We start from the raw sequence: 27,050 nt of genomic DNA on the forward strand, positions 1-27,050 counted from the left end.
ACATTCTTCTCTGTAAATGTTTTTAACCCTTACTTCACTTAGCTCCCAGAAACCACAAGCCCCACACAGATTTGATTTGATTTGAAAGATGGCCCCTTTCCAGGTTGTGGCTGTTCCTTGTAAAGATAATTCCTCTGGCATTACTGCTAGAGGCGCAATGGTATGTTTGAATCATATGTTTCTTTTCACACGGTGATTTTTTTTAAACTATATGTATATTATAAATATAGTACAAGATCCTAATCCAGGCTTATGATTCTTTTTATTCTTTTCTCATGAAAGGTGGGGCTTTTCGGGTTGCACTGGTGACAATTATGTTTAATTGACACTTTTTCCTGCTGCCCCAGAAGCAGAGAATTCTCATTAAGAACCAAAAAGCTTTAGATTTTTGTTTTTAGTAAAGCCGGCAGAGAATGAGATTTTTGCTGACTCTGTTTGATACACTAAAATCAGAAGAAAGCAAAGAATTTCATTTCCACCAAATGGTGGCTCAGCTTTTTCATTCTGTGGACCACCATGCAAGGGATACCCCCTGGTGCCAACCCTAGCCCCCTCTGTAACTTGCTTTTTAGCAACATTGGAATGGGAAGGGCTGCACAGAGCACTGGTGGTCCATAGCTAAGTCAACCGTGCTCCATGCAAGCATATGGGTCCACCCACATGGACAGCACTGGGCAACCTGAGTTGTGAACCTTCTGGGGAAGAGCCTAAGCATTGTATTTTGTTTAGCAACCCAAGTGTTCTTGGTGCTGAGCACAGTATTTGACTTTTGTTATACGGTGAGGCAGTATGGTCTGGTGGGCAGTGACTCAGCAGACCCAAGTTCTATACCCAGCTGCAACACCGACCGGCATGTGTAACCTTACCCAAGTCACTATCTTGTCTATCAGACTGTAAGATGCTTGGGGGAGAGTGTATCTCTCTGCTCCCAGGGGAGGCACTACCATAATACAAATATTAAAGATTAATATTAGCAGCAAAAAAAGCTTTACTACAAATAACTGTTCAAATTGCGTGACCACACTGTCCTTAGAGTATTTAAAAAATGGAAGACAAAACAAATATATACAGAGAAAGAGAAAGTAAAAAAAAATGCCAAATTAGGCAAGTTTCTGAAACCATAGACAGCCACAGGGAAAGATACTACTAATCAATCCAGAATGTCTCTGGGAACGAGGCCCTGGTTACTATTTTTTTTTATTAATTATTCTGAATAAGAATCTGGATGTGCTCAGATCTCTTTATGGTGCAAAAGGCAAAAATAGATTCTCAGGCCCCTCCTGAACTGGTTTTTATGGGTGAACTAGTTCTTTCCAGATTAGCTAGCACAAAAATGTTTCCTTACTGTGAGGAGGCACCTCCTTCAAAAAATTAGATGGAGGGTTTCCTGTCTTTCTTGGCAAAAATCAGCCCTTCAAAAAGACACAGGACAAACTCTAGTGCCTCAAAAGATGCCTACAGCCTTACCGCCAGGCTCGACCAGGCCCCCCAAGGAAAACAAATGTAAACAAGGCTTCTGAAGTGCTCTCATCTGGAAAGCAGATTTGTGGGACCTCCATTTACAGGAGTAATCGCTGCCATTGACACCCATTCCCTATCGCTGCCTGTTTGGTTTTTGCTCATGTTAGAAAACCTTGCCAATGAAGGCATGTTTCAATGTTCTCCCATGGCCTGAAAGCTCATGCATCATCGGGTATAGCTCCCCTGGTTTGTTCTGATCTGTTTGAATGTTGAAGAGGAGTTCTCACCCTACTGTAGCTGTTACAGCAAGAGTTAAAGGAAGGCTTTCCAAGAGCACGTTGACCATTTAGCTGGCTAGCATACTGGGCTGAGGCAGGTGCCCCCATCCAAGAACGTGGAAGAATTAGCCAGGGTGCCCCCTTAAAGGCAAACAGATGCAGGACTTGCTGTGATGCACTATGGGAGTTGTGCAAACCTCCAGACTGAGGGGAGAGAGAGAGAGAGAGAGAGAGAATTTTTCAATGTGCACCTTCTAACTTGCATGGGATGGGGCAGACCAGTACTATGTATGTAGTCCCATATTATGGAACCTACCCAAACAGGTGCCAATTAGTTGCTTGAAGTGGGTGAGGGATAGCTCAGTGGTTTGAGCATTGGTCTGCTAACCCCAGGGTTGTGAGCTCAATCCTTGAGGGGGCCATTTAGGGATCTGGGGCAAAAATTGGGGATTGGCTCTGCTTTGAGCAGGGGGTTGGACTAGATGACCTCCTGAGGTCCCTTCCAACCCTGATATTCTATGAAATTCTTCCATCTTGCAAAGTCCCAAAGCAAGACTCCCTTCCTCTATTTCCTCTCTCTAAAAATCTAGGAGATTCCAAGGAAAGACTGGAAAACCAGAAACTGAAGAAAAACTCTGTTACAAAAAGGGTAAGTTGCACATTTGAGCCCTTAAAGATCAAGAAACACCAAAAGTTAAGATTGCATGAGAACTCTTAACACTCACCTTTTATATACTGTGATAGTATCAAACATGGGGGTGGTTTTTTTCATCCTTAGGTACATGTTTAGCATCATACAACATGTCATATCTTCAAGAAGGATCACTCCAAGATGTTAAGTAATTATGTGTGTCTGAGGCAAATGTATACAAAATGGTACAATGTTTTGGAGATAACTGTGTGATCATGTAATTAAAGGCTATTGCAATGTACACACACTCAAAAGGGTGGCAGAGTTAAGGCCATTCATGCATCTTTAACACTGGAGTTTCTGGCTTCCAACTACTTTACCATACTGTTGGCATACAGGTTGTTTGTTTTTTGCATGAATTTGGATTTACTATTTTTAATGTGCTGTGCAGAACCCTGATTAACAAGGGATTAACAGTGATTTATTTAAAAAAAAAAAAAGAAACCATTGGTCCAGTTAAAGAAGGCACCTTAATATTGCGAGCCCATTTCTTACATGAGGATTGGAATAGCTATTGCATTGTTTGCTTCAAACGGATCCTTCAAAGACTGATTTTTAAAACTGGATGCAGTTATTGTGATTGTGCACAAACAAGATGAGTAACGGCACTAGCAAATAGTTATTTATATGCATAGCTGATCACCTGTATGTGCAGCTAGCAGATTTGTAGGCACAGTTAATGAGCACACAACAGCAGCTTGCAATCCTGCCCTACACTTGAGAGTCAAAGTTCACAGAGTTCTGTATTCTGTAACAAAATGTTGCAAGGAGCAATCTCTGCTAAACCCAATCTACCGGAGGGAAATATAATTAATTCTGTATCGCTATACTTATGGTTTTCCCACAAGTCTTGCAATAGTAGGTGTTTTCCTTGAAGCCCCAGCTTCAGGACTCAAGAGGCTGCATGAAAAATCTCAGCTTTCTTTAAAAAGAAGGGCAGGGGGAAATGTCTAGCTCTCATGGTTACAGAAAAAAGCATGAAAATGTGAAGCACGTTTACCTGCAAGTCTTGAAATCCAAGGGGAAATAAAAAGAACCACCCAAAACATCTCAGGATTTATTAAACCAATCTCCTAAGTTAAAACAGTCTGACTCGTGATTTTTGATCGTTTGAGTTTGGCAATACTGTTAACTTTAGTTCACCCTGATCTCTTGCTTAGATTTTTATTTTCCTACTGCAATCAGTCTTTTCTACATGCAACTGGTTCTGCTAGTGACAGCTGATTGCCACATCTTGCACAGGAAAAAAGTCAGTGTGTTTTTTATTGGAGTGGGTGGGGTCAGATGTACATGACTCTTCCTTGTGCAGAAAACAATCCCAGGTGTAACACTTTTGAAACGTCTTGTTTTCTTCTGCTTCAGAATATAGGAGGAGTCGTGAGCCATGGTATATGGGAATTCACTGAGTGCAAGTATCCCACAATGAATGACACGTCATATGGCATAGACTTCACCTTAATTGGAAGGGCTCTCTCTCAAGCTTAATGATACACCCTTGACTTCTCATTACCAAATAAAAATAAGACATTGTTCCTTTTTATAGCTTGACTTTCAATTGATTTTTATTTAACTTAAGCTCTTGGATCGGTAGCACTGTTTAAAAAAAACCAACCTCAAAGGATTTTAATGTTTGTCCTTGAAAATATAGATTTACTTGAACCTCTTCTTGTGTTCTCAAGGAATTCAAAACTCAGACACCCTTTTGAAGTCCTCCACCATCCAGTCTTAATTTGTCGTTAATTTAATTAATTTAACGTGTATACAAATGGAAAAACTAACTGGATTAGACAATGCATTTTACTGGAATACCTACCATATGGTCATTAGAGAATTCAGAGACAAAATTCAAAAGACTCATTGCTTGTTATCCACATGAAACAAAGTTTCACCCAACAGCGACTGCTGCTTCTCGTTGGGCTTTCTGGTCAACTTTTAATCAAAAGCCCACCACAGAATCTGAAGTGCAAGTCAACCCTCCTGTTACCTTATCCACCATCCTTTGCATCTTTCATTTCTAGGTCACTGCTTCCAGTCCAGCTGGATCAACAGTGACAAATGTTAGATACCCTCTGATAGGTGTTCACTGGCCCAGGAAAAATAAATGGGTGGTCTCAGGCCAATACCTAGTGGCAAAATGTCCATACCTCACAAAGACACTCTTATGTGTGGAAACTAATTGGCAGCCTTCAAAAGCTATGAGCTCAACCTAGCGTGACTCAACCATGAACAACCTCAGAGTAGGCCCTTCCTTGATTCGCTCTGTCAGCCAGGACAAGAAGATCCACTGGCAACAGACACTGTGGTTCCCAATAGGGCAAGGTGGGTCAGCCCTGCTAAGCCACTCCCAAGCAGGGGAAAGAGCGTGATACGGTAACCTGGCTTCCTTTCTTAATGCTGTTGCCCCTGGGAACTGCAAGAGAAAGCCAGAAACAGTGCTTTATACTCTGGGGTTCTTAAGGGTGGGGCCTTCTCATAATTAAGCTTTTAATAGGTCATTGTACTGTAAAAAACTTTTCCAGTCAGGTAAATTCCTAAGCTGTCATTAGAGAGAAAGGAGAAGACAGGCATTAATCAAAGCACATGAAGTCACATGGGGGGGAGGGAGCGGGAGAGATGAGTTACTCAACAAAGAGTCCAACAAGACCTTAATACCCGCTGCATTTGTCAAGAGGATGGGGCAATCCTCCACCCTCTCTCCTCAATGTTTGAGTGTATTCTTATTTCTTAAAGCATTAGCAAGGAAGACAGCTTTCAATCCTCTCCCGCCCACCCCAGCAGTAAAGCAGCCAGATGCATATTACCACCCATTCCAAGGCCCATGTGAAACGAGTTGGTGGATTAATTAGCAACAGGGCAGAGCTCTAAAGATGGAAATAACTGCTCAAGGGCTTAAGAGCTATATTGGTTTTAGACCAGTTCCCAGTGGGCATTACAAAGAAAAAAAAAAAAGAAAAACAATCCTCACCACCAACTAGCACTAATTTCATCAGCATTACCTGACAGAAAGGCCAAAGCTGAGTGGGCCATGAAAACTGTGGGCATGTCTACACAACAGCCAGCCTGCACAGCTATGGTGCTGCAGCTGTGGTACCCGTATGTACAAAGAGTCTACACTATGGGCTACAGCTTTGTTGCTGGAGTGCAGATGCTACCTACATGGACAGAAGGTTTTTCCCATTTATTGAATTAATGCACCCCTCCTAGAGGCGGTAGCTGGGTCGATGGAAGGATTCTTACATCAACCTATTCGTGTTTACACTGGCGCTCAGATCGACCGAGCTACGTTGCACAGTGTGCAGTTTTTCACAGCCCTGAGTGATGTTGCTAGGGTGATCTAATGTTTAGGTGTAAAACAGAGCTGAGTTACCTTTTCATCTCTCTCACAGCCCCCTCCAGGGCAACATTGAAGTGTACTGGTGGGACAAGCTAATGTTACATCTTCCCATGCTGTTCTGTGGAGAAAGGAATTTGGTCTACAGGCCTGTTTGCTTTTTACCAGCATGTAATTCAAACTTCCCCTGCATGCCCCCCTGCATCAGAACTGAACCCCAGCACTGATCAGATACTACCCTATTTAGATATACAGATAAAGGGCATGAGATGTAGCAAAGGACTGAAAGTATGTGCTTGAGCTCACGAGTAGCTCCCTTGATATCCATGGGACAACTCATGCACTTTGCTGCATTCGGGGCACTAAATGCATTGCATATCCATCGCATGAAAGCACTTTCCAGAGACAACTAATGGGAGAGCGTCAAATGTTTTGGTGGCGAATTTTTGTCTTACACAACCCTGTACCATATGTAGTGAAAAATGTCTTAAAAAAAACAACAAAAACAAAACAAAAAACCACAACTCTCTCTCTCTCATTCATATATACATACACATACATATATATACACATACATATATATACATATATATATATATATATATATATATATATATATATATATATATATATATATATATATATATATATATATCCATCCCCACCCCAAATGGTGAACACAACCAAAAATGCAACAGGAACATTGTGCTGGAGAAATGGAAAGTAAAACTGACCAACACAATTTCCTTAAGTTGAAAAAATAAAATTACACAGGATAAAGAGAAATCCAGATTTTCATATTTATTTGAATTACAACTGTATAAGGCAGGATTACTAACAGGTAAGGAGGGGATCTATGGTTTTCTTTATGGCCTCCCTTTAACTGTAGGCATACAACAATTTGACTTTTGAAAGAACACGATTATGTTTGTCTTTCAAAATAAATTTGGTTTCCGTAAGAAGACTGGACACTCTCTGAAGTGATGTTGGCAAACAGAAAACGTTCAAGATATGCAATAATTTCCTGTTCATTATATGTTGATTTCCACCCTCTCCCCATCCCCACACCATCTTAATTTCTCTTTATTTGGACAACAAAAATAAAACTGGTCAATGTAATTTTTTAAACTCTCTTGCAACAGCAGAATGCTGGACACTGTTTTAGTTGCAAGCATTGTGGGAGAACATCTAACTTGATTTAAAAATTGAATCCTGTTAGAATTTAAAAAAAATCAAATGTACAATTTTAATGGTCTTCAATTTAAAGGTTATTTTATAGGACCAAAAAACTGAATTTTAAAATTTAAAATTTAGTTAGCTTGAGTTTTAAAGACAGGGAATGTATATATAAGGTGATTCTGACAAGCGTTAAAAACCAACCACAAAAAATGTTTAAGGTGAAAGAGAGAAAACAGTGAACCTTTTAAACTTGGATGCCTAGGTTTAAAAGCATTAGCCTGAAAAAACACATCTAAATATGTGAATATATGAAAGAGATTCGCTTTCTTCCAGAAGGGTAATATAGGATTCAAAGCTTAAATTACAAATTAAAATATAATTGGACAAAGGCGGCAAAGGTCTCCTCTCCAAATGGTTCAATGGCCTCTCTTGCATAAAAGCATTTAAATACAAAGATATGATTCTTTGCAGGCACAGAACTTCCCTAGTGATCCAGTACTGCCAATCCCAAGAATTCAAAAATCATGAGTTAGGCCCCCAATATTCATGAGATTAGCTTAAAAGATATGCAAGTTTTTAAACCCTAGGGGGAGGGGGGGGAAATCTTGCATAATCACATGATTTCAAGAGCTGGGGTTTTAAAAAAACCCACCACCACATGCATCAGAAATAATGAGAGTTGGCATTATTACTGGAAATCAATCCCTGCCTGGAAGTGGAGTATAGGGTAAGAAAGAAAGATCCACCCCCAGAGTCAGAAAGGAGAGTATAGTTTGCCAATCAGCACTCATGGCATCACTGTTCATTCAACACCACGCTTAGCGCACTAAATCTGATAGTAACATACCGAGTGAGGAAGCTGAGAGGAGAGCTAAACCCCTTTTTCTGCCTGTGCTAAAATCCTTGTTTTCAATCTGCGGGACTGGATCGCTATTCTGAGCGTCAACCAGTGTTCAGTGCCCAAGCCCCTTATTCTTTGAACTGGAGACAGGCAGCACATTTTGTGCACCTTGGGTGCACTTCATACCCCTTGGGTTTTCATGGAATCTCTGGGATTTTTATCCCTAATGGACATGTCTCAGATTCATTTTCCCCTCCCCTCCTCCCAGCTGTCTCCTCATTGCAGTCCTATAGCTCTTTACTAGCCCGTCCAGTGGCTTCTAGGCCCAAGTCAAGGAGGTCCTCCCTTTCTGCAGCCTTACCGTCCACGTTGCTGACTTGGCCGTGCTGGACTGTTGAAATGACACGTCGAAGCTGTGAGGTCCCGGGTAGTCTGTGTTCGAGGGGATGGCAGGGGAGGGTGAGAGGGCATCGAAAGTGGAGCTGGGCTGGGCGTAGGGCGAGGGTGCCGTGACGCTGTTTTGAGCGTGCTCCGTGTTGTAGGGGCTGGTGGAGGAGGCACCATTTTGAATCTGCTGGTCCATGCTATTTAGGAGCCCCAGGTTTGTGTACTGCGGCTGCGGAGAGAGAATATTAACAGCATTAGCATACACTTAGAAACAGGAGACTATGGCTCTCCTAACTCCCAATAATCCTGTACTCTGACCCCAGATCATTTCACTCCCTAATTTAGTGGCCACCCTTATTCATTCACTCAGTGAGTAATCCCATTGAAATCAATGGGGTGTCACCAATTAAGGAGCTACTCAACATGAATGGGCTACAGTGTGTGGCCCTTGAGACGTTTGCATTGTGTCTCTCATTCCCACCATGGCTAGTCACAGACATCGCCCACTGACCAGACAGGGAAGGGCAGAAAGGAGTTACTGCAAGTGTCTCGCTGAGCATTAGCCCTTGACTTGCTGGATATGAGTTTCCTTTCATTCCGAGGAACAGCAGTGCACAGGAAGGTGCAAGCAGCTGTATTTGTATAGTGCCTGATATTTAAACAGGCAGACAAAACTGGCAAGTTCCTGCCCTGAAGAGCTTCCAGTTGGACATCAGACATGGTCCGGCCAGGAAGGAGAAGCAGGGAGGCTGGAGGCAGTGGTGTGGCAGGAGAACAGCTATGGCAGTGAGAGGTGACAAGACGCTTAACTTTACATTTGTGTCTAATGAAAGGAGGGGAGTCCCCCCAGAGGTTCTGTGTGTGGCACAATCAGAGGGCCTTTTCCTGCTATCCAAAGCTCCCCGGGGATCAGAACATTGTGAGGGGACAGTGAAAGTCTGGGCAGTTCTGCAATCAATCAAGAGGTGGCAGTGGAGGAGACGGGTCAGAAACAATTTTTCTGTCACGAGCTCATGTGCCTTGTTTTCCCTCAATGCACTCCTCTCTCTCCCCCCGTGGCAAAGGGAGCAAGAGGCAGGATTCTCTTTCCAAACCTACCTCTCCTGCATTGCAGTTAGGCTAATCGCTCCCCCCCTTCCACTTAGAGATAGCTATGGCCTTACCAAACAGCAGTGCACTAAGTGGCGAAGCCCCTTAAATCAAAGCATTGATTTTAGATAGCGAGGTCCATAATTAATTCATTGGTGATGGGTATCCACACAGCACTCTCTACACTCCCATCCCAGTATGCAGCGGGCTGCAAGGAGATCTGGGATGGATTCACAGGGGAAGTCTATTCTCCACTGGTTCTAAGCTCTTTGCCAGAATTTGCAGGGTGACGTCCCTGGACATTACAACCATACAGAAAAACATATCACAACTCATTTGCTAGGCTGAAGCATCCAACATTTGCAAGGCTTTGGTTCTGTTTCAAGTGTATTCCGCTAGACAGAATCCCTCACCTCTTGGGCCGACAGCCATCCCCCAAGAGCAAAATATGATAATGAAAACAAAAAGGCACCAAGTGGCGCTCAGCAGATTCATCTGAAAGGCAGACAGACTATGATGGTATGTTACATCGTGTTTCAGTTACACTCCCAAGCTTGGGTCAACAGCCTTGGTTACTTTGAGCGCCCTTATGTAAGGCCGACGTATTCTTTCAGGCTCTCAAGGGTTATCAGCAGGTTGAGGTATGGAGTAGAAGGGGTTAGTAAAGCATGGTCTGGAGAACCAAACATACAGGGTTGGGAGCCATCATGGTCTAGCATCCTTCACTAGATGTAGAGTGCTGCCTAGCATAATGGGGCCTCCCTTGTGGTTGGGCCTCCAGGCACTACTCTACTACTAACAATAATTATGTTCTAAGTAGTAATCCTGGGTGAACCAAGGACCTCCTATATAGCCTTGGGCTAGCTGTGTATCCTCGCTGCCTCAGTTTTCCCATCTGTAAAATGGGAATAAAGTTTACAGCACCTACCTTCCAGGGTGATTGTGAGATTCAGTCTACGTCCATGTTTGTGTTGAATTTTGAACACACGCAGCACTATGTAAGGGTCAAGTACCGCATTGGTTGTAAGTAGATAGCAATCCAGTCCAGATTCTTTCCAGACACCTAACCGTTCTTAAATTTCAATGGGAGTTGGACTCCTACCTATTTTAGACTCTCCTGAAAACCCAGCCCCATTTAATCTAACTTTGATATGCGTTTTTCAAAGAAACTTTAAAGGCTCCTTGAGCTTGAAAAAGTAGACTCCTTCCCTTCATGTCTCCTAGAGATTAGCATCTGACGCACTTCCTAATAAGCAGGAGAGACAAAAGGAACACGCTTATGAAAAACGTTTGTTGGAGCAGCTCGTCAAATGGAAAGGGGGTGGGGGGGGGGGGGGGAGAGAAACTAGCCTTTTAGTCAAACTATTCATAATAATTCTAGGCTGCCTAGCAGGTAATAAGGAAGTGAAGCACCCAGAAAAGAGGGAACAACTCTACTAGATGGAGTGCAGATGCTAAAGAAGCTGGCAAGATGTCAATTAAAGAGATAAATATCCCATTAAAGTTTAAGAACTCCTTAAGGGAATCGACGGATCCTCATCATTCCATTCAATCCAGCGGCCATCTGTCTAAATGTTAACAGTGGACTATCCATTCCATTACATTTATATATTCACATTCCATAGCTGAATGCCACGTCCCCATCTGCTCTTTAAATAACTATTAATCTCCTTACACTTATCCTAGCGCTGACACGAGCAGCTGTTTGACTCCCTTTCTTTCCCTCTGACTCCTACAAATCCTCTAACTCTTCCTGCTCCCCCTGGACAGGTGCTGCCCAGTCCAGGTGACATGGAAAGAAAAGGCACTGGCAGGCCCCTGACTGCACTAAACCTCTAAGGTATGCCAGCTGGAGGCCATGCCCCAGGCGAAAGGCTTGAAAAGTTGTTTGCATTCAGGGGTCAGTATCTGAGACACTCGCGAGCCCTTTGGTAAGAATCAGATAAGTCTTTCAGAGGCACACGCCTTCTGACAACAGAACAATCAGAGGGGCAGCCAGCCGGGAGAAGGACTACACGGGAATTCAACTGAGCATTAGCTCAGCCGGTAATAAAACGCCTCCTTCGCCAGGAAGGAGTTACAGATATTGTGCGCTCAAGAGAACAAAGAGAGAGAAGTAATTTGTGCATGCTTGAAAGCCGGCCCTTAATAAAGATGCAAAGTATATTTTTAAGAGTCAAAGCTATTTATTTATTTTTAAGTTTTTGCATTAGAATTTAGATACAATCTTTAAGGCCTTGACCCAGGGAAGAAGTTGAAATCATGCACACGTGGAAATCAATGAGACGACGCCGTGTGTGAAAAGCAAAGCACATGCTCAAAGCTTTCCAGAACCAGGGCCCAGTTTTGCAATTGATCCATATGCCAGTTTCTCACTAACAGGAGTGAGAATGTTGTTCATGTAGGAAGAGGAAAGAAAGTGATAAAAAGTTCAAAGAATAACTTGTCAAGTTTGAGGCATCACATTTTTAGCACCTCTGTTTTCAAAAAGGCTCAGGTTCAAATTGTTGGTAGGTCCCTCCTCCTTTTTTAAATTCCTGACTTACTATTAACACTTCAGAGTAGATTTTCTGAACTAAAAAGATTTTTAGAAATGTAATTCATATTTCACCACCTAGTCTATTTATTTTTGCACTTCACTTAGGCACAGTGTATTTCCTGTTCCTGCACTTAGACAATGCTGTTTCCTTGGGCTAGCAACACTGTTAGATAAATTTTAAATGAAGGTATCACTGAATTTAAAAAATAATTTTTAAAAATGTATCATTATTAAATCATGACATGTAATCCTTCCCATCTTCAAACACAAACACCCAAACTTTCGATTAGAGATTCTGGGCAGCAGGATCCAAAAGTCATTTCCTTTACTAAGTAGAACTATAATAAAAACAATGAGGAGTCCTTGTGGCACCTTAGAGACTAACAAATTTATTTGGGCATAAGTTTTCATGGACTATAACCCACTTCATCAGATGCATAATAAGTACCACCACTAGGGGACATTCAAAACACTAGGTGCACTGATTAGGGTCATTTAATTTACATGCAAGAATGCTTCCTCCCTCCCACCACTCCAGTAAAAATGAGGCAGTTTTCCAACATGTCAGGGGAGGGTAAAGATGCTCATTCTAACATGGTAACATCCTGTTAAATAGAGAGGTATTAACAAATCAGCTCATTAAATGAAAGCCCACTGTTGAAATATTATTGCATTGTCTCGGATATTTACATGGGAAAGATTTGTAAACCTCTTAAAAACTTCCAAAATAAGTAGTGTAACAAAACAGAAAAGCGAGGCAGTTTTTGAGGTGCCTTAAGTAACTATCAGCACATTTTTAGAACGAAGACAGCTTTTAGATTCAATGTACAAACACTTCCAATAGTCGAATATCAGCCAGCTTGAACAGAGGTCAGATATTGAGGCTTGTGTGAAATCACACAAGAGAACAAAACTTTTCAGAAGAATGTCCATGACAAAACATGTCTGCAGTCCAGCTCCAGCTGTAGACCCGTTATTGCTTCTCTTCCCAGTGGAATTGTGAATGCTTTGATAAATGGATGGAAGAGTTGACCGTTTTCACCTTAGTCTTTGTCAGTGCCTGTATCACCTCTGCCAAAAAGCTACTCTGTAACTTTAGAACACCGCCACTTCTTAAGGAAGTACAATGGATCTTTTTACATCCGACAGCAACAGCACATGGGGATACAGTGGGCGGGCAGTACAGTGGAAATAGTTTCTGCCCCTATATTGCTTTACCACTAGAATTTTATGCAGAGCTACTCCCCAAGTACTGTGGAATCCACAGGAAATGCAGACCTGAAAGAGCTCCTTGACACGGAGACATCATGCCTTTCACCGATGGACCAAGAAACACCATGTGGTTGAAACATTCCCCGGCCACTGAGAAAACCTTCAAAAAGGTGTCGTCCTTGGTGCCCAATCTAATTGCAGAAATGGGCCAGACCGTGAACACGACAGGAAACTCCAGAGACCAGGCAGAATACTAACCTCTACCCACACTATTGGCCATAAGACAACCTAGCTTCTCAGACGTTTTGTCTCAGTACAGATCAGTACTCAGATCAGTATTTTACTGAAACCACCACAACTAGTATTACTGGCAAAGAGACTCCAGGCAACACACTTCATTTTAGCCATACTAACTGAGTCCTGAGCCACAGTGAAGATAAAGCACCAGGGCTAGTAATTCCAGGACTAGTAGCAAGCAAATTGGCACTGTTGTTTTCACTCTGAAGAAGGAATGTACCGTGGAATTTCAAATTCCTCTTCAACAACAGACCTTTATTCAGCTGATATTTAAATGGTTTCTAAGGCTAATTATAACTATCCAGATGCCAGGGCTCCCAGATGTGACAGCTTCAAGCAAGATTTAAATTCACACATTCCTGAAGTGTCCTATGATTGTGATTAGTTTTTTGGGGATTGGGGAGATAACGGGGTTTAAAGTACTCTGGTTTACCGAAGATGCTCTTCTATTAACATTAATGGAGCTCCTGCTGACTGAGAGACAGGCAACTTTACCAGTTTGTCAGAGGACAAAACTAATACATTATTATAAATAGCATATTTATTAGTTGCACAAGTACTAAGAAATGCATCAGGATGCAAGAGACCCCACCCACAGCCCTATATTGGAACCACGGTTCAAACTGACATCGAGTGTGTAACTGAGATGACAAGACAGAATAACCTTACACCGCTTGGCTTTGTCACTGGCCTCTGCTTCCACCAATATCTACCTGGACAGAAGGGTTTCAATTTTCAATTTGACTAAGACTAAGACTTTGAAAAGGATATAAAACTACTATGAAAGTGTATTATGCTCCTTCAGTGTAACATACATCACTTCCAACACCTCTAGCTAGGAGGAGGATGGCCAGCAGTTAGGACTCTAGAGACCTGGGTTCAAGTTTGTGCTCCACCACAGACTTCTTGTGTGACACTGGGCAAGCGAGAAGTGTAAGGTTATGCATTTAGGGATAAACAACAAGAATTTTAGTTATAAGATGGGGACGCATCAATTAGAAGTAACGGAGGAGGAGAAGGACCTTGGAGTATTGGTTGATCATAGGATGACTATGAGCTGCCAATGTGATATGGCTGTGAAAAAAGCTAATGCGGTTTTGGGCTGCATCAGGAGAAGTATTTCCAGTAGGGATAAGGAGGTTTTAGTACCGTTATACAAGGTACTGGTGAGACCTCATCTAGAATACTGTGTGCAGTTCTGGTCTCCCATGTTTAAAAAGGATGAATTCAAACTGGAACAGGTACAGAGAAGGGCTCCTAGGATGATCCGAGGAATGGAAAACTTGGTCTCATGAAAGGAGACTCAGGCTAAACAAGCCAAGCTCCCTAACTAAAAGAAGGTTGAGGGGAAATACGATTGCTCTCTATAAATATATCAGAGGTATAAATACCAGAGAGGGAGAGGAATTATTTAAGCTCAGTACCAACGCGGACACAAGAACAAATGGGTATAAACCGGCCACCAGGAAGTTTAGACTTGAAATTAGACGAAGGTTTCTAACCATCAGAGGAGTGAAGTTTTGGAATAGACTTCCAAGGGACGCAGTGAGGGCAAAAAAAAAAAAAAAAAAAAAAAAAAAAAAATCTATCTGGCTTTAAGATTAAACTCGATAAGTTTATGGAGGAGATGGTATCATGGGATAACATGATTTTGGTAATTAATTGATCTTTAAATATTCATGGGAAATAGGCCTAATCCCCTGAGATGGGATATTAGATGGGTGGGATCTGAGTTACCCAGGAAAGAATTTTCTGTAGTATCTGGCTGGTGAATCTTGCCCATATGCTCAGGGTTTAGCTGATCGCCATATTTGGGGTCAGGAAGGAATTTTCCTCCAGGGCAGATTGGAAGAGGCCCTGGAGGTTTTTCGCCTTCCTCTGTAGCATGGGGCACGGGTCACTTGCTGGAGGATTCTCTGCTCCTTGAAGTCTTTAAACCACGATTTGAGGACTTCAATAGCTCAGACATAGGTGAGGTTTTTTGTAGGAGTGGGTGGGTGAGATTCTGTGGCCTGCATTGTGCAGGAGGTCAGACTAGATGATCAGAATGGTCCCTTCTGACCTTAGTATCTATGAATCTATAAGTCACTTAGCCTCTCTGTGCCTCAGTTCCTCATGTGTAAAATGGGCACAGTAATCCTTCTCTTTCTGTTTAGATGATAATCTCTTGGGAGTAGGAATGGTCTCTTACTCTGCATATACAGCGCCCCACATGACAGGGCTCTAATCTCAGTAATACAAATAACTGTTCTATTAAAAAAAAAAGTTCATAAAGGGGGGGAAAAATCTTTTAGCCTTAAGCTGAGGCCATGCCATTGTGATGCAATCCCAGGGTACAACCTGGAACTGGGGTACTGCTGTTCCCCCTTAATTCTCCAGCCTGGGTTGTCTCTCACAATGCCTTGCTTGTGACAAGCAGCAAATCCCTCCAGGCGCTGTGATCACTCAGCACAACTGCATGTGGAGCCCTACATCCTGCTAGATTGCATGAATGCTCCCAGAGAAAGGCTCATGAATCACACAGAGAAAGGCACCAGCCAATTCCCCCCAGCTCCACAGCCTTGCACCCCAAAGCTATACTACTGTCCTACACTGATCACGCTTCTGACCAAGGCAAGTTCATTACCTGGTCCGCTCCTCCCTCCATGTGCAGAGGGGACACACACACTAGCCTTTCTAACCTGAGCAGATTTCCCAAGCACTTCAACCAAAACGCCCTGTTTTAGGTAAAATATAAAACAGGTTTATTAACTACAGAACAATCGATTTTAAGTGATTATAAGTGGTAGGCACAAAAGGTCAGAAATAGCTCCCAAAGAAAATAAAAGGTAAGCACAATGTCTAAATCTTAAACCTTATTATACTAGGCAGTATTTAGATCAAGCAATTTTCTCACCCCACTGGATGTTACAGTTCTTAATACACAGGCCTCTCCCTTAAGCCCAGACTAGTCTCCTCAGTTGAAATCTTTGTCTTCTCAGCGTTCTTGTTGCTTTCAGCTTAGGTGGGGGAAGAGAAAGGCCAAGGCATGATGCCACTGTCCCTTATTTTATAACCTCAGTCCAGGTGCCTGGACAACACTTGCCCAGACATGTCCTGGTGGGCTTAACTGAGTCACAAGGTTGAGCAATACCCCCCAGTGTGATCTTGTGTAACTGAGTCATAAGAGTTGAGCAGTCCCCATCCTGTGGTGCTTGCCCAATTGTCATTGAATTGTAAACCCCTTGATTACAACTCCCCTATTGATTAATGGCCATTTAACACCCTCCTATGAGTGGTTTATCACCTAGCAGTGGAGACTCTCAAACTTACCACTTATTTCAGTAACAACCATAGGAGCAAAATCTCATAACTTCATGCACACTAATGATATATATATTTGGACAGGACAATGGGTTTCAGCAGATCATCATCTTTCATGGCATGCTTTTTATGAAATATCTCAACCATACAGGAATGATGAATATGGGGGTTACAGGATGCTATTTTGAGGTACAATGCAACAGCCATATGAACAACATTTTGCAAAATACAACAACATTATCTGGATTGCACATGTTCACTTAATAGTACATATACTTGGTAGGGGGTACCTAGACTTCTCAGGAGCTTATCCTGGCAAACAAAATTTTGCCAAACTAAAATAAAGAGCTCTTCCTCTAGTTCAGCTACAAAATCTGCCAAAATGCAATTGGGAATCTACACCAATATCTGTAACTAAAATACATAAACACACTGATACCTACCTGCTTATCTAACGAAAGTATATTTTGCTGCCATTGTTCAGGTATGATAAAGATTCCCAAATAGAATTCTGACACACTTCTCAGCAGCTGCAGTCAAGTCTTTGGAGTTGGTTTTAGAGATAGTGGCCCAGATTCATTGAGTGAGTAGGCACACATTTGTATTTTAAAATGTTTATGAGTAAACAGCACTCCTGTTATACTGATATATTTACAGAAGAGAATACTCTGTGTAAACTTACTATATAGTATTCATGAAAGGCTTTTTTAAAATATACAAGTTTGATCATTTTCTCTAGAACCATCTGTTCCACTTTGAAAGCGCGTGGGGGGTGGGAGGGGGAGGAGGAAGGAAGGAGGAAAGATAGCATTTGGTTTGCATTTCAAAATTCCTGCACAGCCTTTTGATTAATCCAAGCCAAACAAATTGAAGGCCCTGATCCTGCAACTACTTATGCATGGTTCTAACTTTATGCACAAGAGCAGTTTGACAGGGCTACTCATGTGAGTAAACATATGTACATGCTTGCATAACTGGGGTCTAAGAGAATCACCTTGATTCTCATGAAAGCACCCCATGGTAAGATTTTCCAAGAGGATCTAAGTCAACACCTGATGCTGAAGATCATAGTTCTTTGGGGCTTTAGTTAATTTTCCTTTTTAGCTCAAGTTGAGTTTTGCACCATGGTTATCACTTATCCTGTTGAACTCTGCAAACATTTTTCAGACAGCAGCGGGGTGCCATCTAACCAAGCACAGCCCAAGGGAGAAATGCTTTTCATTTTTGGTCTTCTACCACCTGCCTCAGGTTCACATAACAAAGCTAGTCTAAAACCAGGATTATCAAACCTGACAGTGTAGCCCATGTTAGGGTATAGATTACATTACCTCCAGAATTAGATAGATCATTTATATTGTTATACAGATCATATATTTTTATATATCCAATATTTTCAGGAATCACCACAGAACAGTAAGGCACTAGTGAAAGCCTTTAAAAGAATAAAACATTAGACTCTGATAATGAAAGAGTGCTGTACAAAATAGATTATTTAAGTGGGCTCTTGGTCCTTGAAAAGGGGCTTCCTTGGGCAGAAAGAGCTAAGCATTCGGCCTCTGAACAAGCATCTTGAAAGGTGGCTTCAGTCAGGGCACCCCTTCCCCCCCCAAAATGCAGAGTCACTTCTGAAAATATAGGCCACGTATTTTTAAAAGCATGCATCTTTTCTGCTGCACCTCCTCTTGCTAAGCCACACACAGATCAAAACAACAATCCATTTACATTTCAAAAATAAATAGTAGAAAAACAAAGTGAACGTAAGTTACAAATCACGTTGCTACTCCTACATACTTCACACAAGTACTCAGGATGCCAAATCTTCCAAAGCATCAGATTCCACAGTTTTAAAGCAGACCAACTAATATCCCTCAACACCAGCAGACTTTAGACAAGGTAATGAAACTGAAATGCAGGCCAGACGCTTCTAAAGCTCTCACATTACCAGCTGGACAACAGAATGTCAATAAATAGATATTCAAAAAGCCAAGAAGTAGAGAGAATGTTTCGCTTTAAAAAGCAAACAAAAACCAAAACCAAAAAATCCCAAACAGATCTAGCCATAACTGAACGCTAAGATCCCAAAATGGGGGTAAAATAAAGACAGACTGCTGGATTTCAATGATCATGCTTCGGGGGCTGGTTTGCAGGCTGAATGCCAACAAAGAGAATTGCAACATAAATCATGGTTTGATATCAGCCTACAATTTCTAGTGATGAAAAGTCTGGACCGAGGGGTGGGGAGAGGGGTAGGAGAAACTGTTTTCAATGGAAAAAAAGTTACTGAATAGAAAAGGAATTGATTGAACTCTGTCAAAATTCAAGGAAGAGAGAGAATGGACTGGAAAATTACTACAGTTGATTACAATTGCCTAATTTCTTGAACTGTTTTTTTTTTGGGGGGGGGGGGGGTTCCCCCCAATAGACTGTAACCATAAATGATTATCAGTCATTTGGACATTTAGCATTTTATTAAGTTGAGAGGTCATCATTAGACACCCTGCCAGGCCTGACTGTGTCTCATCCATCCAGAAAGGTAGCAGATGTATCCATAAAAGACATGGCCACGGGGCACAAGGACAACAGTAGAGTAGGGTCAGTAACAGTACCATGCATTACAATTGGCTCACAAACTCATCTATGATCTATTGCATCTTGGCTCAATTATATTAGGTTAAACCAGAATCCATCCACTTTAAAACACAAAAACAAAATGGGTCACAGTTAAGCACTAGAATTTCCAGTCACCTAATATTTGAATCAGAAACAGGTAGTTTAGTTAGACAGGCTGCATTTTAACAAAGAATACATTTTGTTTTAAACACTGAACTATGATGCAAACACGGACTATACTCAGGAAGACTAGCGTCGAAGGGAATTTACAGAAGGACACACAGAACAGGGCAACTTAAAATTACCCACCAAAGGAAGGAAAAATTACAATCTAATGTGAAAGTCTATTGATTAAATCAGAGAAAACACTACACTCACTTGTGTAACTGGACAGTTTAGTCTCTGTTCAGACTGGCACTCCAGGCCAACAAGGGTTGTTACAGAAAGTGTGAGAGACCCCAAAGATCTGGACAAGGTGTTAAAATGGCTTGGCCCTGGCTCCATGATCTGCCAAGGTATTTTCAAAACTGAGTGAGAAGGAACGGCACATCCCCTCTTGACAGCTGGTTATCTCCTGAGCACAGAGAACAAGGCCTTAAAAGGCGAAACGCTAGTCAATACTAATAGAGTTCACCCCACTTGCTCAACTTATCTCATAGGGATAAAAACAAGTTGTAATTGGCCACATTTTAAAATGATCCCCCCACAGGCACAAGTAGTTGGGTGCTACCCAGTCTTCCCAAAATGTTGGGTTTTGAGGAACAAGATAGGGAAAGGAATATCTTTCATTGGATCAACTTCTGCCGGTGAGAGAAACAAGCCTTAGAGCTTACACCGAGCTGTTCCGCAGGGTTCTGAGGACACATTTGCTGTGGCCAGTTGGGGCCTACAAGCATTATTTCTCTTGGTTAGGTGCACAGAAGTCTCTTCCAAGGTTACATGGATGTCAGCAGGCCAAATCTGGATCTAAATTTAGTTTGATAAAACCAGCCTTTTAGAAAACTGAACAGGAGAAATCCCCCAGGATTTTCATGTATTGTTTTAAAAATTCCAATGAACACTAAACTAAATATTCCCGTTTAATGTTTGCAAGCCAAACAGCGCAATGAGGTACGTGAACTCAGGACTGCTTTAAAAAAGCCAAAAATGTGAATCGCTGTTGCCTAAAGCCTAATGCAACTTGAGAAGCCTAAATGTAGATACCCAGATTAAAAGTTTCTGGCCACACAAACACTTTTATTGCCCAAAGTTAAAACCCATGCGTAATCTCTGGTGTTATTTGAAAAACAGAGACGACTATTTTCAGAGTAGCAGCCATGTTGGTCTGTATCCGCAAAAACAAAAAGGAGTACTTGTGGCACTTTAGAGACTAACAAATTTATTTATTTGAGCATAAGCTTTCGTGAGCTACAGCTCACTTCATCGGATGCATTTTCCACCGAATGCATCCAATGAAGTGAGCTGTAGCTCACGAAAGCTTGTGCTCAAATAAATAAATTTGTTAGTCTCTAAAGTGCCACAAGTACTCCTTTTTGTTTTTGTTTTTTAAAAAAGAGAAGACTATATCATTCAAATACACAGCGCAAATTCTCATAGTTGTATGAATGCAATTGCAGCAAACACTTGCCCAAGGGACCTGCAAGGTACCAAGTGGTCATTTGCACCTGAAATTACCATAACTGCATGCAATTATAGTAACTGTGCATGCAAACCGTTTTTGTGTAGTTTTGCATGAGCAATTGCATATACATTATTCAGAAAGTTTCAACCTGTACCATGTTCATCTGTGTCCCTTTATTTTAAAAAAAAGTCACATTTACACCAGAATCTTGAACACAGCAGACTATCGGGTTGATCTCAATGGGTTAGTTTTTTGTGTGTGTATTTATTTTTTTAAGTGGCTTCCTTCATGTGAAGTAGTGTTTGTGAGGCTGGATTAGATCTTGTCACTCTAGTGGAACTGAGTAATGCTTTAGGGCTTGTCTACACTTACATTTTATAGCGCTCTAACTTGCTGGCTCAGGGGTGTGAAAAATCACCCCCCTGAGTGAAGCAAGTCTGAGAGCTTTAAAGTGCTAGTGCAGACAGGCTCCCAGCGCTCGGAGCTAATCCCCTCATGGAGCTGGATTACCAGGAGCGCTGGGAGAGCTCTCTCCCAGTGCTCGCGCATGACCACATTCGCACTTCAAAGCGCTCCTGCAACAACGCTTTGAAGTTTCCAGTGTAGCCATGCCCTTAGAGATCACACCTAACCAATACATTTCCTCAAGAGGAAACTCCTTACAAAATTCTTTCACATTCATCTGCTACCAAAGGAAACCACTCAGTCTACTTACTTTTATTTGTATGATGGCTGGTGAAACTGACCAATCTATTTTCATACACTGCATGAAGTGCAGAATAGTAAGCTAGTTGTATGGTGGTGAAAAAACGAGGGATGAGATTCTCTACAGTGATTACTGATTTTGGGTGCCCACCTCAAGGTGTTCAAGGAGTCTGACGGTTAATGGGCAGTTGCTCAGTATTTTGTGAAAAATCAGGCCCTTAAAACAGCCTCTCAAGTTGGAGACCCCAAAATCACCACTCAGTTTTCAAAATCTTTTTCCACGATAGGCATTGTTAAGCTGACAACGTGGCAAAGAGATCAGTTCACTTTTTAAATACAACTGACTTGAATATGTTAATGAGAGCATAGCATACTATACTTGACAGTGCTATGTATTGTACATAACGATACACTGCACACAAAACTTTCTCTAGCTATTAGATTCAGCTCACACGTGCTCCTGAAGTATTAAATACCAATGTTACCAATTTACAACAATTCCCCCCTGCAGCCATCATATACCCATACACTGGGCAGGGGTCTGAGAAGTACAGTCTGCAGCCCCCCACCCCGCCCCACAAAGACACCCACTCTGCTCAGAGGGACCCTCAGAACTTTTTGCAATGCTTCCTAGATGTGGATTAAAACTAAGAGGCTTGTACCCACCAAGACACAATCCATCCCTTTCCTCCTCACACACCACTCCACCGTGAACTACTTCACCTCTCCTCCTAAAACGTTCCCCCTTGGGAAGACACTTAAACTCTGTCTTCCCCCAGCCCCAAGCAAACATAAGCTCCAAGGAAGCTAGAACCCTCTCCAGTTTCATCAGGCCCCCGGCATGCTGCTTCCCAAAGTTCCTGGGGGCGGGGAGGAGTTTAATCAAGAGAAACTCCAGAACTGGCCTCTACATCTGTAATAGCCTCTGCTAAGGCCCTAGGGCTGAGCACACACCAGCCTTGCCGCCTGGGTCCATTTCCAAGTGAAATGGAAGTGACGTTTGAGCAGAAGCTCAGAAGTGTGCCAAAACGCACCACACTTCAGCCTGCCTATTCTAGCATTCCCACCTGTGCATCAGTATCACCTCTGTCCTGCCTACACCATTGCTACCCTGGCGAAGCCGCAGAACAATGCCACTGTTGAAAAGGCCCAAGAGTGTTTGCAGGGGTTGATTCCAGTAACAGCAGTTCTGGGAAGCACTTTACACACACACACACACACACACACACGGGGAACACATAAGATAGCGGTGATCACTAGTTTAGAGACCAAAAAAAAACAAAAATCCAGCACATGTTGATTAAGACATAAAATTTGCTGAAGGGAAAAAGCAGCTGCCTTAGACTCCAGATCTTGTCACAGAAGCCTAAACTTTATTTTGCCAGCAGCAAGAAAAGGACTCCTAGCTCTCTGGTTGATCATTATTGCTTCACAGCAATAGCCCTTAAGCTGACTTAATTGACTGACTTAATATTAATGACTTAATATCACCTCTATATTTGCAGTAACTTGTGTGAAAAGCAAATATGGAGGCAAAATCGGAAAAGTGACTTAAAAAAAAAACGTATTCCCTCTTTATGACCTGATGTAGAAACTGGCATATCCTTTATAGATCACATTGTGATTTAGCTGAAAGGGACAAAGAGGAAACGGCAAAGTCAGGTTCACCACAATACACTTTGCATACTTTACCTGTATTTGACTGCTTAATAGAATCTCATCATGCGGTTTGTCCTATTGTAAAACGGCTACATAATCCCTCCCACAGCTGCAATATCTCACTGCAGCTCAATAAAGAAATGGATGATGGGAAGCAATGCTTGGGAGACCAATGACTTAAAGATTTCTCAGAAATCCTTTAATAATATAACTAAAGAAACCAAAACAAAACAGGAAATGTTTTCAAAAGTAGCAGGTTTATTCAGCCAGAGAGACCCACCCACATGTCTAAACATGGCTGAGCTTGTGTGACTCTGAAGAGAGCAACCTCAGTGAGCAGCCAGAGGAAAATACACAGAACACAGAGCTAAGATGGGAACACAATAATGGCAGCATATGCAAAATACATAGATCTGTTTTTGAACAGCTTATATTTCAGAAAGTACTTGACCTGCCACATTCACAGACTAGTGATTTTTCCCATTTAGATTCCGATTAACAAAAGTGACAAGATGCTAATTCCTGGGTGAACGGGGTAAATAAAGAGCTTCTCCCTTTGCTTTTACCCTCGGAAGATGAACTTGAGCATTATCAACAGCTACTCTCCTGTCCAACGAGTCACACAATCTCCGTTGACAACTTGTCGCACATTTCATTGCATGTTCTGCACATTCCAACCAAGGTGCTGGGGGTGGGCGCCAGAGAAATAGTGGGCTTAGCGGCCTCTATTTGCGACTTCAGAAAAATCCATCAGTGGGAGAGCTTCCTTCTGAAGCATTTCCAGAATTTTAGTGGGAATGTTTTGTAAATAAAAGGTAAGATTTGCCCTTGAGCAACACAACACCGCTCCACTTAATCACAGTAATGAAATATAATTGCATCTTTAGTATAATTGAAGTAATACAGACATGAAAGTCAGAGTACATGGCTTACATAAGATACATCCACCACTTTCCTCTTGCAGGTCCATTTCCTCCAGATACCCTTGCATTGCTGGTTTTCCCATATACAATATAATAGTAATCAGAGCCAAAACCCCAAGTAAACATAATCTGAGAGCTGCCACAAAAAAGGCATGTGTGAAAACAGAGACATGCAATAGACAATACTTGCTTTTGTTGTTTCTCTATACTGGGGCAGGGGAGGGGGGAAAGCAATTTCACTTGGCATAAGACCGTTACTTTATTAGTCTTAAAACAGAAGACCAAAGTAAAATAAAAAAAAAACCTGAAAATACTCCTAAGAAAGTTCCATAACAACGTATCTGGGCTTTTGTCAATGGAATCTGAGATCACAGGGGATGGCGAAAGGATGTGGAGGATGGAAACCGTCCAATCCGACTGGATGAAAATAATCGCTGGCTCTAGACTAGAGGCAGCTGAAATGGCAATGGTTTTTTCCATGAAGAATCCTTGCCAGTTTTTGGTCAAAATTTCTAAACTTTCAATGATTTCAACCGGCCCCAAGCTGGAGTGACTTTGCATAACTTCTCACTCACCTCCTTGCCAACAAAAGACTGAAGTCAATTGGGAGTTTGTTCCATTCAATAAAATGCCACGTTTCTACAGTGGGGACAGCCCTGTTTCCCACTTCTGGATGAGCCTTTTTACAGCTTTTTGCGATATGGCACTTCAATGTTCATTGCTTGTTGAAGCAAGCTGCCACTTTGCCAACAATTCAAAAGATCTTCCAGTTCCCCGACACTCTTGGGCTCCCTCCTCCCATATTCTCATTGTTCCTAGAGTGGAGCTAACAGAATTTTAGAGAAAAGCAAAGATTTCTATTCGAATCTTCCACATGTTGGCACGTGTCACCACATAACATCCCAGAGTCAACAGCTCTGCACACAAATGATTTTTTGAAAGCTATGTGGTGTTACTATGTGAGAATGAGTGACAGAGGACTGATCGCTTGGTGATTACCTGTTCTGTTCATTCCCTCTGGGGCACCTGGCACTGGCCACTGTCAGAAGACAAGATACTGGGCTAGATGAACCACTGGTCTGACCCACTATGGCCGCTCTTATGTTCACTTGTTTGTACAAACTCAAAAGTTAGTGTTAATATTAAAAAAGCCCAGATGGACAAAACACCGTTGTGTTTCATTTGCATATATTAAAGTGAAAATGCTCAAGTTCATTCTTTCTACCTCCATCTCTGTGACATGTACTTAAGTTAGCTTATTGCTGTGAAAGACCGCATGTTACACTGCAGACATCACGTGCGACAGAGCACTGGGCCATCTATGCCCTGAACCCCATCTTCAGCATGCCCTTGAGCGAATTCAGCAACCTCATCCCTTATTTAGAAGACGGGGTAGAGCAGGGCATGAGGGGCCACTATTTTTATCTGTACCCTGGTGGCACACAGCACCTCTGTCATGAAGCAAAGTCCCTTGAGCACAGCAGTAACCAAAAACAAAACAAAACTAGCAGACCCTGTAAAGGGTGGCTGGACCTTTAAGATGGATCCGGGTCCAGCTCTCACCTGTGCTTGACTTCCTCCCAGATCATGTGACTAGGCCCCAAGGCCTGCTGGGAAGGGGAAGCAAGATATAAATGCCAGGTTCTGTTCCCCCAGACCAATATAGGGAGGGACAGAAAAAGAGCAGGGAATGCTTGATCTCCTTCCAGGGAGGCCTAGGGAGGAACAGGGCTAGCTGTTAGGCTTTCCCACCCCTCGTGCCTGGAGAGACCTCTATCCCTCTGCACCAAGGGATGAGCCTCTGTAACTCTGTCCGGGCTTATGAACCCCTGATAGGATAGGAAAGGGATGCCCAGCCTTCATAAGGGTTGTGGGGACCTAACACATGGTTTGGAGCAGATGGACAGACCAAGCCGGAGAAGGCATGGTCACAAGGGGTTTCTTGTGTACATATTAGTAGCTGCTGTGCAGCCATCAGACTGTCAGCCTGACCCCGGGAGGGGATCTTTAGTCCCAGCAATGCAATTACACCAGGCTGAGGGGGTAAATGGAGGCACGACCATCCCCAGACACCAAATGTGTCACCACCCCACACAACCTGCCCTTGCTGGTGATCTGCTGATAGCCTGGCATATTAGGGCAATGCCTAGTGCTACCTTAGTAAAAGTGTCACGGGACTGACAGTCCCGGTAAATTTAGTCCGCTGAGGACATTTTAAGAAATTTAAAAAAAAAAAAAAAAAAAAAAAAATCTCCCCCTTGCTCTTAGAAGCAAAGAATTCAGATCTCGGGCTATGGCCCAGCAAAATCAGAAATTAACCACCTCTGGGACATATTTGCTTTATAAAGAGGTGGCTGAGAGGCCAGGGAAGATGGCTCATATTGTAGCTGGCATCGCTCAGTAAAACTCACCCCACCCCACCCCAGCACAATACACACCAGGTCCTTGCGCCTAGCCTTAAAAAATGAAAAGTAGCAAGGTGACGAAGTGCACTGTGCAGACGGAGTTGTTTCTTACCAATACCTCCCTCCCATGCCTCACCAGTATAAAGGATCTCCTGCGCTAGTGACCAGGTAGCCTCCTTCGAAGACAGAGTTTCCTTCCCCGTTCATGCAGTGCTTGGCTAAGGGCCAAGGAGCCAGGAGAAAAAGGTCTTTGTCGTCTGCACTGATATCTGTAACCACCGTGTCTCAAATCTAACCTGAAGAAAACAGCTAAGGAAGAGCGCTCAATACGATTCCTGGGGCTTTGTCCTTTTGACGTTCTCCTCACTGTCTTGGCTGAACATTTAAGAGCCAGGGCAAATGGATATAAGCCTTGACTATGTTTTACTGCATACCAGAATCTCAACCACAAATTAACCCCACTGTGAACAGACTTTAGAAAAAAGGATATTCTAGATCAAAGGAAAGGAGTACTTGCGG

The 27,050-nt window shown here is 42.4% G+C and overlaps 1 protein-coding gene across 8 annotated transcripts in view; it reads right to left on the reverse strand.

Annotated features, from left to right (window-relative positions):
• The window catches only part of TP63 (tumor protein p63), a 154,495-nt gene that overhangs the window by 54,598 nt on the left and 72,847 nt on the right, over positions 1-27,050 (reverse strand). For all 8 annotated transcript variants that reach the window (XM_038417176.2, XM_043492257.1, XM_043492258.1 and 5 more), the window contains one exon: positions 8,143-8,397. In XM_038417176.2, coding sequence (XP_038273104.1) covers positions 8,143-8,397 — 255 coding nt within the window. The remainder of the gene's footprint in view (positions 1-8,142; positions 8,398-27,050) is intronic.

The sequence above is a fragment of the Dermochelys coriacea genome, chromosome 9 (genome assembly GCF_009764565.3).
Source record: "Dermochelys coriacea isolate rDerCor1 chromosome 9, rDerCor1.pri.v4, whole genome shotgun sequence".
In the NCBI taxonomy this organism is placed as follows: domain Eukaryota; kingdom Metazoa; phylum Chordata; order Testudines; family Dermochelyidae; genus Dermochelys; species Dermochelys coriacea.